The sequence below is a fragment of the Oncorhynchus mykiss genome, chromosome 5, assembly GCF_057628025.1.
Source record: "Oncorhynchus mykiss isolate SJ-2025 chromosome 5, ASM5762802v1, whole genome shotgun sequence".
NCBI classification, from domain to species: Eukaryota; Metazoa; Chordata; class Actinopteri; order Salmoniformes; family Salmonidae; genus Oncorhynchus; species Oncorhynchus mykiss.
Window position 1 is genome coordinate 6904064 of NC_143026.1, and position 14121 is coordinate 6918184.

Below are 14121 nucleotides of genomic sequence, written 5' to 3' on the forward strand. Positions count from 1 at the left end.
TGATGAGAATGGAAACAGTTCTGTTGTGATGAGGATGGGAATGGTTCTGTTGTGATGAGGATGGAGGAGAATGGAATCGGTTCTGTTGTGATGAGAATGGAAACAGTTCTGTTGTGATGAGGATGGGAATGGTTCTGTTGTGATGAGGATGGAGGAGAATGGAAACGGTTCTGTTGTGATGAGGATAAAGGAGTATGGAAACGGTTCTGTTGTGATGAGGATGGAGGAGAATAGAAACGGTTCTGTTGTGATGAGGATGGAGGAGAATAGAATCGGTTCTGTTGTGATGAGGATGGAGGAGAATGGAAACGGTTCTGTTGTGATGAGGATAAAGGAGTATGGAAACGGTTCTGTTGTGATGAGGATGGAGGAGAATAGAAACGGTTCTGTTGTGATGAGGATGGAGGAGAATAGAATCGGTTCTGTTGTGATGAGGATGGAGGAGAATGGAATCGGTTCTGTTGTGATGAGGATGGAGGAGAATAGAAACGGTTCTGTTGTGATGAGGATGGAGGAGAATAGAATCGGATCTGTTGTGATGAGGATGGAGGAGAATGGAATCGGTTCTGTTGTGATGAGGATGGAGGAGAATAGAATCGGTTATGTTGTGATGAGGATGGAGGAGAATAGAAACGGTTCTGTTGTGATGAGGATGGAGGAGAATAGAAACGGTTCTGTTGTGATGAGGATGGAGGAGAATAGAATCAGATCTGTTGTGATGAGGATGGAGGAGAATGGAATCGGTTCTGTTGTGATGAGGATAAAGGAGTATGGAAACGGTTCTGTTGTGATGAGAATGGAAACAGTTCTGTTGTGATGAGGATGGGAATGGTTCTGTTGTGATGAGGATGGAGGAGAATGGAATCGGTTCTGTTGTGATGAGAATGGAAACAGTTCTGTTGTGATGAGGATGGGAATGGTTCTGTTGTGATGAGGATGGAGGAGAATGGAAACGGTTCTGTTGTGATGAGGATAAAGGAGTATGGAAACGGTTCTGTTGTGATGAGGATGGAGGAGAATAGAAACGGTTCTGTTGTGATGAGGATGGAGGAGAATAGAATCGGTTCTGTTGTGATGAGGATGGAGGAGAATGGAAACGGTTCTGTTGTAATGAGGATAAAGGAGTATGGAAACGGTTCTGTTGTGATGAGGATGGAGGAGAATAGAAACGGTTCTGTTGTGATGAGGATGGAGGAGAATAGAATCGGTTCTGTTGTGATGAGGATGGAGGAGAATGGAAACGGTTCTGTTGTGATGAGGATGGAGGAGAATGGAAATGGTTCTGTTGTGATGAGGATGGAGGAGAATGGAAACGGTTCTGTTGTGATGAGGATGGAGGAGAATGGAAATGGTTCTGTTGTGATGAGGATGGAGGAGAATGGAAAGTGGGTAGGTGCAGCAGTGAGGTGTTTTGTTCTGATGAAATACGAGATATGACGATGCTAGGATGGATGTCATCTCTCTTCTCTACAGAGGAAAGCAGCAGGAATCCTATGCTACGCTAGCTCCAGTAGTCAAACACATCAGTGATATGGAGTCCTAAGCTACGCTAACTCTAGCAGTCAAACACAGTAACGATATGGAGTCCTAAGCTACGCTAACTCTAGTAGTCAAACACAGTAACGATATGGAGTCATAAGCTACGCTAACTCATTAGTCAAACACATCAGTGATATGGAGTCCTAAGTTACGCCAACTCAGTAGTCAAACACAGCAACGATATGGTGTCAGCCTTTACACACACAATGACTATCAAAACACACACTGATTTCTTTATAAGTTCAAGCCAGTGACTAATGCTAACAGTTTTCCCAACCAGGATGCCACACAACCAGAGGACAAGAAACGTACACAGTGGCATTGGAATATAGGGGACCTTATAGCAGCCCTAAGGACAAAGCATAGTGTTAGGAGGCAGGCAGAGGTGTAAACAGGTGGTTGGTTTGAACTACACAGCACTGGTGGTGGTGAACACAATTATGACTTTAAATGGTTAGTCTTCAACCTCCCCCCCCCAAAAAACTATAAGCAGGCAAAACCTGTGTTTACCAACAAGACACAGGTGTGGTCTACCAGGCTGATACAGCCTCCCCTAATGATTACCAAAACCCAACTGACCAGAGCATAGCCAAACGGGCACTTAAATACCTTTGTCCACACCTATTCTGAGGTGTCGGCCAGGTAAGTCTATGTTCACAGTGACAAGACGGAGCCTGAGAAGCTTCCAGAACTAAGCGGCAAACAAATACAAAAATAAAATGATCATAATAACTTCTCCCTCACGACATAATAACGTCTCCCTCATGACATAATAACTTCTCCCTCGTGACATCATTACTTCTCCCTCATGACATAATAAATTCTCTCTCGTGACATAATAACTTCTCCCTCGTGACATAATAACTTCTCCCTCATGACATAATAACTTCTCCCTCGCGACATAATAACTTCTCCCTCGTGACATAATAACTTCTCCCTCGTGACATAATAACTTCTCCCTCGTGACATAATAACTTCTCTCTCGTGACATAATAACTTCTCCCTCACGGCATAATAACGTCTTCCTCACGACATAATAACTTCTCCCTTGTGACATAATAACTTCTCCCTCACGACATAATAACTTCTCTCTCGTGACATAATAACTTCTCTCTCGTGACATAATAACTTCCCCCTCACGACATAATAACGTCTCCCTCACTACATAATAACTACTCCCTCGTGACATAATAACTTCTCTCTCGTGACATAATAACTTCTCTCTCGTGACATAATAACTTCTCTCTCGTGACATAATAACTTCTCTCTCGTGACATAATAACTTCTCCCTCACGACATAATAACGTCTCCCTCACGACATAATAAGTTCTCCCTCGTGACATAATAACTTCTCCCTCGTGACATAATAACGTCTCCCTCACGACATAATAACTTCTCCCTCGTGACATAATAACTTCTCTCTCGTGACATAATAACTTCTCTCTCGTGACATAATAACTTCTCCCTCGTAACATAATAACTTCTCCCTCGTGACATAATAACTTCTCTCTCGTGACATAATAACTTCTCCCTCACGACATAATAACGTCTCCCTCACGACATAATAACTTCTCCCTCGTGACATAATAACTTCTCCCTCACGACATAATAACTTCTCTCTCGTGACATAATAACTTCTCTCTCGTGACATAATAACTTCTCCCTCACGACATAATAACGTCTCCCTCACAACATAATAACTTCTCCCTCGTGACATAATAACTTCTCTCTCGTGACATAATAACTTCTCTCTCGTGACAAAATAACTTCTATCTCGTGACATAATAACTTCTCTCTCGTGACATAATAACTTCTCCCTCACGACATAATAACGTCTCCCTCACGACATAATAACTTCTCCCTCGTGACATAATAACTTCTCCCCCGTGACATAATAACTTCTCTCCCGTGACATAATAACGTCTCCCTCACGACATAATAACTTCTCCCTCGTGACATAATAACTTCTCCCTCGTGACATAATAACGTCTCCCTCACGACATAATAACTTCTCCATCGTGACATAATAACTTCTCTCTCGTGACATAATAACTTCTCTCTCGTGACATAATAACTTCTCTCTCGTGACATAATAACTTCTCTCTCGTGACATAATAACTTCTCCCTCACGACATAATAACGTCTCCCTCACGACATAATAACTTCTCCCTCGTGACATAATAACTTCTCCCTCGTGACATAATAACTTCTCTCTCGTGACATAATAACGTCTCCCTCACGACATAATAACTTCTCCCTCGTGACATAATAACTTCTCTCTCGTGACATAATAACTTCTCTCTCGTGACATAATAACTTCTCTCTCGTGACATAATAACTTCTCCCTCGTGACATAATAACTTCTCCCTCACGACATAATAACATCTCCCTCATGACATAATAACGTCTCCCTCGCGACATAATAACTTCTCCCTCACGACATAATAACTTCTCCCTCACGACATAATAACTTCTCCCTCGCGACATAATAACTTCTCCCTCGTGACATAATAACTTCTCCCTCATGACATAACTTCTCCCTCACGACATAATAACTTCTCCCTCCTGACATAATAACTTCTCCCTCCTGACATAATAACAACTCCCTCACGGCATAATAACTTCTCCCTCACGACATAATAACTTCTCCCTCACGGCATAATAACTTCTCTCTCGCGACATAATAACTTCTCCCTCGCGACATAATAACTTCTCCCTCGCGACATAATAACTTCTCCCTCACGACATAATAACTTCTCCCTCGTGACATAATAACTTCTCCCTCATGACATAATAACTTCTCTCTCGTGACATAATAACTTCTCCCTCGTGACATAATAACTTCTCCCTCATGACATAATAACTTCTCTCTCGTGACATAATAACTTCTCCCTCGTGACATAATAACTTCTCCCTCATGACATAATAACTTCTCCCTCACGACATAATAACTTCTCTCTCGTGAGTGTTGCGAACGCTGATGTGCACTATAAACATCAGAAGAGGAAAATGAAAACGTAACAATGTAGCCTGTATCAAACATGAATCAGAAAAACGGCAAGGGCATGGAATGGTCAAACGCTAACAATCGTAGTAGAATAATACGAAATATGGATTTAACAAATGTCCTTTTTTACTTGTGAAAGTACCCGTAAACATTTTCAAAGTGGAAATACGAAGCGCTCTCAACTGGCGAGAGTTTGGAAAGCGCACAAGAAGAGAGACGCGCCAGTGGAGAGAGTCAGTCTTTAGTTCCTGAGTAAATTCCCCTCCGTTTCATGTTCCCGTGCGGCGCGAGACACACGGAGGAGGAAGTGGTCATAATAACGATGCATCCCTAAGATCATATCTTCCTTTTCTGTGTCCCAAAATAGCACCATATTTCTAAAAAGGATTAAATAAATTAACATCCTCAGCAGTCTACACACAATACCCCATAATGACAAATCAAAAACAGGTTGAAATGTAATTTAAATTTAATTTAAGCTGTCATCAAGGCAAAGGGTGGCTACTTTGAAGAATCTCAAATATAAAATATATTTTGATTTGTTTAACACTTTTTTTGGTTACTACATGACTCCATATATGTTATTTCATAGTGTTGATGTCTTCACTATTATTCTACAATGTAGAAAATAGTACAAAAAAGGAAAACCCTTTGACTGATACTGTGTAGATATATACACTACCGGTCAAAAGTTTGGGTCACTTAGAAATGTTCATTAAAATAACATCAAATTGATCCGGAATACAGTGTAGACATTGTTAATCTTGCAAATGACTATTGTAGCTGAAAACGGCAGATTTTTAATGGAATATCTACATAGGCGTACAGAGGCCCATTATCAGCAACCATCACTCATGTGTTCCAATGGCACGTTGTGTTAGCTAATCTAAGTTTATAATTTTAAAAAGGCTAATTGATCATTAGAAAACCCTTTTGCAATGATGTTAGCACAGCTGAAAACTGTTGTTTTGATTAAAGAAGCAATAAAACTGGCCTTCTTTAGACTAGTTGAGTATCTGGAGCATCAGCATTTGTGGGTTCGATTACAGGCTCAAAATGTCCAGAAACAAAGAACTTTCTTCTGAAACTCGGCAGTCTATTCTTGTTCTGAGACATTAAGGCTATTCCATGTGAGAAATTGCCAAGAAGGAGTGCTAACTACCAATTGGATATCACAAAATTCTGGAGAAAAAAGGGGTAAAAGTACAAAAAAATTAACTAAACCAAAAAAAAAACTAATTCTGGATGGTAAAGCGTTTGTGTAAACTTAAACGACTAAAACCAGATAAAAAAAAGTATGTAGAAAAGATAATGTAGCTATATATATATATTTTTTTAATAAGATCATCTTTGAGAACTAACAATCACCAAAATAAAAACTAGACAGTCGAGGAGAATCTAAAATACTGTCCGTGGCCAGGAACCTGGCCCATAGAGACATACAGAGACTGGACCAGGACTGACCTGTTCTTGATGCGTAGTTTAACTCCTCCAGAACATCCTCCACGGGTCTCCTTCGGGGGTCCGTGGCTGGAGGGAGGGGCGATGGAAGGTAGTGTCAGAAGGGTGGGTTCATCACAGCAGGGGCCTGGGAAGGACTCCCTATAGAGGAGAAACAGGGACAGAACAGTCAGCAGGGAGCATGACTCTTGTCACGATGAGACAACAACTAGGAGACAACTAGTTATTATGAGGTTTATCATTTCCACACATTTTCCCACAACACACTAACTAAGCGTCAACAGCTAGTACGTTTTCCAAACAAGCAAACAGAGTGAAGCGGTTGGTTTGTGATGTCTGTAGAGACCTGAACACCTTCCTACTTAAACAACCTGTGGTGGCTAGGCTATAATGTGGGATCTAGTGGTTGGCAACGTGCCAAGCCAGACTCTCAACATGCTGTAGGACTATAATAATAGAAAGCACGAGCTAATCCATGTTTAGGTTTAGTCACCTGACTGGCAAAAGGCCACTGCTCCTTTTCCTGTTTTTTGGATAGTGGTAATGAACAGGGCAGTAAGAAGTGTTGGAGGAGCTCCGATTCAAACCAATTCTCTCCTGGTCTGAAAGGCAGCGGCAGTAACCCACTAGACCAGCCCAGGTTTCTGTAAAACAGCATATGTGAAATAACACCTGCTGTTTTTTTTATATATATATATATGGCTATGAAGGCCATTGATCACCTTTGACTCAGATGGGACCTGTTTGAGGAAACACAAAACTCTTATGAGATTTCCTGGTTATTGGACAGATAAGGACTAGGAGCCCTGGGAAGAAATAGAATAATGTGTTGGTTGCTTGTTATTGGACAGATAAGGTCTGGGAGCGCTGGGAAGAAATAAAATAATGTGTCGGTTGCTTCTTATTGGACAGATAAGGACTGGGAGTGCAAACAATGTGGTGAGGAAGGATTTCGTTCTGGACATGACTCATAATCAGAGATCTTTCAGCGGGGCAGGTGGTCAAAAAAAAAGCATTAAACTGCTTCTGTAAAGAAAAAAATAGATATCTATGATTTATTTATATAAATATATATAATATTATTATACTATTATTTAGCACAGGAGTATTTATTTCTGCAACGACACACTCATCCCACATTGTAAGCAAGCTAGTTAAGAGTACCTTCTAAATATATAAGCCTCCTTCACTCACGCCGCCAAACTTACCCTAACTTACCCTAACTTACCCTAGTACCTAAATGACCCTAGTAAGTTAAACTTACCCTAGTAAAACTGACTGTCCTACCGATCCTCGACTTCGGCGATGTCATCTACAAAATAGCTTCCAATACTCTACTCAGCAAACTGGATGCAGTTTATCACAGTGCCATCCGTTTTGTTACTAAAGCACCTTATACCACCCACCACTGCGACCTGTATGCTCTAGTCGGCTGGCCCTCGCTACATGTTCGTCGCCAGACCCACTGGCTCCAGGTCATCTACAAGTCCATGCTAGGTAAAGCTCCGCCTTATCTCAGTTCACTGGTCACGATAACAACACCCACCCGTAGCACACGTTCCAGTAGGTATATCTCACTGATCCTCCACAAAGCCAACACCTCATTTGGCCGCCTTTCCTTACAGTTCTCTGCTGCCAGTGACTGGAACGAATTGCAAAAAATCGCTGAAGTTGGAGACTTTTATCTCCCTCACCAACTTTAAACATCAGCTATCTGAGCAGCTAACCGGTCACTGTAGCTGTATATAGTCCATCTGTAAATAGCCCACCCAATTTACCTACATCATCCCAATACTGTTTTTATTTTATTTACTTTTCTGCTCTTTTGCACACCAGTTTCTCTACCTGCACATGTTCATCTGATCATTTATCACTCCAGTGTTAATCTGCTAAATTGTAATTATTCACTCCTATGGCCTATTTATTGCCTTACCTCCTCATGCCTGTTGCACACACTGTATATAGACTTTATTTTTTCTATTGTGTTATTGGCTTGTTTATTGTTTACTCCATGTGTAACTCTGTGTTGTTGTCTGTGTCACACTGCTTTGCTTTATCTTGGCCAGGTCGCAGTTGTAAATGAGAACTAGTTCTCAACTAGCCTACCTGGTAGGTGAAATAATTATTATTATTTTTAAACATTGACAACAGTAAAAATAGGGAAGGCTAACAGGTGATTAGAGTGTAGAGGCGGCAGGGTAGCCTAGTGGTTAGAGTGTAGAGGCGGCAGGGTAGCCTAGTGGTTAGAGTGTAGAGGCGGCAAGGTAGCCTAGTGGTTAGAGTGTAGAGGCGGCAGGGTAGCCTAGTCGTTAGAGTGTAGAGGCGGCAGGGTAGCCTAGTGGTTAGAGTGTAGAGGCGGCAGGGTAGCCTAGTGGTTAGAGTGTAGAGGCGACAGGGTAGCCTAGTGGTTAGAGTGTAGAGGCGGCAGGGTAGCCTAGTGGTTAGAGTGTAGAGGCGGCAGGGTAGCCTAGTGGTTAGAGTGTAGAGGTGGCAGGGTAGCCTAGTGGTTAGAGTGTAGAGGCGGCAGCGTAGCCTAGTGGTTAGAGTGTAGAGGCGGCAGGGTAGCCTAGTGGTTAGAGTGTAGAGGCGGCAGGGTAGCCTAGTGGTTAGAGTGTAGAGGTGGCAGGGTAGCCTAGTGGTTAGAGTGTAGAGGCGGCAGCGTAGCCTAGTGGTTAGAGTGTAGAGGCGGCAGGGTAGCCTAGTGTTTAGAGTGTAGAGGTGGCAGGGTAGCCTAGTAGTTAGAGTGTAGAGGCGGCAGGTAGCCTAGTGGTTAGAGTGTAGAGGCGGCAGGGTAGCCTAGTGGTTAGAGTGTAGAGGCGGCAGGGTAGCCTTGTGGTTAGAGTGTAGAGGCGGCAGGGTAGCCTAGTAGTTAGAGTGTAGAGGCGGCAGGTAGCCTAGTGGTTAGAGTGTAGAGGCGGCAGGGTAGCCTAGTGGTTAGAGTGTAGAGGCGGCAGGGTAGCCTTGTGGTTAGAGTGTAGAGGCGGCAGGGTAGCATAGTGGTTAGAGCGGTGGACTAGTAACCGGAAGGTTGCAAGTTCAAAACCCCCGAGCTGACAAGGTACAAATCTGTAGTTCTGCCCCTGAACAAGGCAGTTAACCCACTGTTCCTAGGCCATCATTGAAAATAAGAATTTGTTCTTAACTGACTTGCCTAGTTAAATAAAGGTTAAAAAAATATATATATATATTTTTTAAAGTCACTGTGTAAAAACTGTGTTGCTTGGTATCCATCTATAGACTACTTTCTAGTTCAGAAAACAGACAAACAAAAGCCAGTAAACCCAACTGAACTAAATTCCTTAGACTGAAAGTGAATGGGCATCACTATTCACACCTCTCCCTCATCATCACTATTCACACCTCTCCCTCACCATCACTACTCGCTGTTCACACCTCTCCCTCGTCATCACTGTTCACACCTCTCCCTCGTCATCACTGTTCACACCTCTCCCTCGTCATCACTGTTCACACCTCTCCCTCATCATCACTACTCGCTGTTCACACCTCTCCCTCGCCATCACTGTTCACACCTCTCCCTCATCATCACTATTCACTGTTCACACCTCTCCCTCGTCATCACTATTCACACCTCTCCCTCGTCATCACTATTCACACCTCTCCCTCATCATCACTATTCACACCTCTCCCTCATCATCACTATTCACACCTCTCCCTCATCATCACTATTCACACCTCTTCCTCATCATCACTATTCACTGTTCACACCTCTCCCTCATCATCACTATTCACACATCTTCCTCATCATCACTATTCACTGTTCACAACTCTCCCTCATCATCACTATTCACTGTTCACACCTCTCCCTCGTCATCACTATTCACACCTCTCCCTCATCATCACTGTTCACACCTCTCCCTCATCATCACTATTCACACCTCTCCCTCATCATCACTATTCACACCTCTCCCTCATCATCACTATTCACTGTTCACACCTCTCCCCCGTCATCACTGTTCACACCTCTCCCTCATCATCACTATTCACACCTCTCCCTCATCATCACTATTCACACCTCTCCCTCATCATCACTATTCACACCTCTCCCTCATCATCACTATTCACACCTCTTCCTCATCATCACTATTCACTGTTCACAACTCTCCCTCATCATCACTATTCACTGTTCACACCTCTCCCTCGTCATCACTGTTCACACCTCTCCCTCGTCATCACTATTCACTGTTCACACCTCTCCCTCATCATCACTATTCACACCTCTCCCTCATCATCACTATTCACACCTCTCCCTCATCATCACTATTCACTGTTCACACCTCTCCCTCGTCATCACTATTCACTGTTCACACCTCTCCCTCGTCATCACTGTTCACACCTCTCCCTCGTCATCACTATTCACTGTTCACACCTCTCCCTCATCATCACTATTCACACCTCTCCCTCATCATCACTATTCACACCTCTCCCTCATCATCACTATTCACTGTTCACACCTCTCCCTCGTCATCACTATTCACTGTTCACACCTCTCCCTCGTCATCACTATTCACTGTTCACACCTCTCCCTCGTCATCACTATTCACTGTTCACACCTCTCCCTCGTCATCACTATTCACTGTTCACACCTCTCCCTCGTCATCACTATTCACTGTTCACACCTCTCCCTTGTCATCACTGTTCACACCTCTCCCCCATCATCACTATTCACTGTTCACACCTCTCGCTCGTCATCACTGTTCACACCTCTCCCTCGTCATCACTATTCACTGTTCACACCACTCCCTCGTCATCACTATTCACTGTTCACACCTCTCCCTCGTCATCACTGTTCACACCTCTCCCATATCATCACTATTCACTGTTCACACCTCTCCCTCGTCATCACTATTCACACCTCTCCCTCGTCATCACTATTCACTGTTCACACCTCTCCCCCGTCATCACTGTTCACACCTCTCCCTCGTCATCACTGTTCACACCTCTCCCTCGTCATCACTGTTCACACCTCTCCCTCGTCATCACTGTTCACACCTCTCCCTCATCATCACTATTCACACCTCTCCCTCGTCATCACTATTCACACCTCTCCCTCATCATCACTATTCACACCTCTTCCTCATCATCACTATTCACTGTTCACACCTCTCCCTCGTCATCACTATTCACACCTCTCCCTCATCATCACTATTCACACCTCTCCCTCATCATCACTATTCACACCTCTCCCTCGTCATCACTATTCACACCTCTCCCTCATCATCACTATTCACACCTCTCCCTCATCATCACTATTCACACCTCTTCCTCATCATCACTATTCACTGTTCACAACTCTCCCTCATCATCACTATTCACAACTCTCCCTCGTCATCACTATTCACACCTCTCCCTCATCATCACTATTCACTGTTCACACCTCTCCCTCATCATCACTATTCACACCTCTCCCTCATCATCACTATTCACTGTTCACACCTCTCCCTCATCATCACTATTCACACCTCTCCCTCATCATCACTATTCACTGTTCACACCTCTCCCTCGTCATCACTGTTCACACTTCTCCCTCGCCATCACTATTCACACCTCTCCCTCATCATCACTATTCACTGTTCACACCTCTCCCTCATCATCACTATTCACACCTCTCCCTCATCATCACTATTCACACCTCTCCCTCGTCATCACTATTCACACCTCTCCCTCATCATCACTATTCACACCTCTTCCTCATCATCACTATTCACTGTTCACACCTCTCCCTCGTCATCACTGTTCACACCTCTCCCTCGTCATCACTGTTCACACCTCTCCCTCATCATCACTGTTCACACCTCTCCCTCGTCATCACTATTCACTGTTCACACCTCTCCCTCATCATCACTATTCACACCTCTCCCTTATCATCACTATTCACACCTCTCCCTCGTCATCACTATTCACTGTTCACACCTCTCCCTCGTCATCACTGTTCACACCTCTCCCTCGTCATCACTGTTCACACCTCTCCCTCGTCATCACTGTTCACACCTCTCCCTCATCATCACTGTTCACACCTTTCCCTCGTCATCACTATTCACTGTTCACACCTCTCCCTCATCATCACTATTCACTGTTCACACCTCTCCCTCGTCATCACTGTTCACACCTCTCCCTCGTCATCACTGTTCACACCTCTCCCCCATCATCACTATTCACTGTTCACACCTCTCCCCCATCATCACTATTCACTGTTCACACCTCTCCCTCGTCATCACTTTTCACACCTCTCCCTCGTCATCACTATTCACTGTTCACACCTCTCCCTCGTCATCACTTTTCACACCTCTCCCTCGTCATCACTATTCACTGTTCACACCTCTCCCTCGTCATCACTATTCACACCTCTCCCTCGTCATCACTATTCACTGTTCACACCTCTCCCTCATCATCACTATTCACTGTTCACACCTCTCCCTCGTCATCACTGTTCACTGTTCACACCTCTCCCTCATCATCACTATTCACTGTTCACACCTCTCCCTCGTCATCACTGTTCACACCTCTCCCTCATCATCACTGTTCACACCTCTCCCTCATCATCACTATTCACACCTCTCCCTCATCATCACTATTCACTGTTCACACCTCTCCCTCGTCATCACTGTTCACTGTTCACACCTCTCCCTCATCATCACTGTTCACTGTTCACACCTCTCCCTCGTCATCACTGTTCACTGTTCACACCTCTCCCTCGTCATCACTGTTCACTGTTCACACCTCTCCCTCATCATCACTATTCACTGTTCACACCTCTCCCTCGTCATCACTGTTCACACCTCTCCCTCATCATCACTGTTCACACCTCTCCCTCATCATCACTATTCACACCTCTCCCTCGTCATCACTGTTCACTGTTCACACCTCTCCCTCATCATCACTATTCACTGTTCACACCTCTCCCTCGTCATCACTGTTCACTGTTCACACCTCTCCCTCATCATCACTATTCACTGTTCACACATCTCCCTCATCATCACTATTCACACCTCTCCCTCATCATCACTATTCATTGTTCACACCTCTCCCTCATCATCACTATTCACACCTCTCCCTCGTCATCACTATTCACACCTCTCCCTCATCATCACTACCCTGCCTCCTCACCTCTCCTCAGGTGGATGGCTGCTATATAAACTAGACCAGTTCAGGGAATACAGACAATTAATGGGGAAACAAATTAAACATTTACAGATGTTCCTGTTATGTGACATTCTAGAGTATTTTGTTCCTTGAAAAGAAAAGTCAATGTTCTCTGAAGAAGAGTTATGTGTGCTCAATCTCCCTGTGACTGTCTCTCATCATATTTACATATTTAACAAGTCTAATTAAAACCAGACATCAGGAGTTGAGGGGGATGGGGGAGGGGAGAGGGGGGGAGAGATGCGCCTCTCGAACCTTCTGTTCAAGTGTTCCCTTCACATTCCTCACATGCCAACCCGCCCCGCCGACAGGACAACCTGGGTGGTATCCATAACAACAGAGCAACCACGCGCCCCTATGGTAGGTCACGTCACCCCCCCCCCCCCCCCATCAGACTGGTGGGGGTGATGTCCCTATGGTAGGTCACGTCACCCCCTCCCCCATCAGATTGGTGGGGGTGATCGCCCTTATGGGGTTGGGCTGCGCAATTTGGACAAAATATCAAATTGTATTTTTTTTGGGGGGGGGGGGGGGGGGGGGAGTATGAGTTGTGACACTTGGCTGTAAACGTGGTAATTCCATCAGACTTGGTTAAAACAAGCGTCAGGGTAGAGAACATCACTTGTAAAATAAGATCATATGAATGAATATATACTGTCAGGGTAGAGAACATCACTTGTAACTGAATACTAAACAAAATTAAACTAATATTGTCCAACATTGTTATGATAATAGATATGAGAATTACACCTACCTAATGATACATTTTAATATTAACAAACATGCCATTTTAACATAATCATACAAATATAGCGTGCTATATTAATTATGAATATACCTATTAATTCATTAATTAATCACATTATGAGTTACTATTTCCTATTTTACCATTATGAGTTCTTAAATAACCTAAGTGAATGATGTATTCAGGCAGCCATAGGCTACGGCTACAG

The 14121-nt window shown here is 43.9% G+C and overlaps 1 protein-coding gene across 4 annotated transcripts in view; it reads right to left on the minus strand.

Annotated features, from left to right (window-relative positions):
• The window catches only part of LOC110524941 (protein Shroom3), a 147179-nt gene that overhangs the window by 66977 nt on the left and 66081 nt on the right, over nt 1-14121 (minus strand). For all 4 annotated transcript variants that reach the window (XM_090233637.1, XM_090233636.1, XM_090233639.1 and 1 more), the window contains one exon: nt 6011-6148. In XM_090233637.1, coding sequence (XP_090089763.1) covers nt 6011-6148 — 138 coding nt within the window. The remainder of the gene's footprint in view (nt 1-6010; nt 6149-14121) is intronic.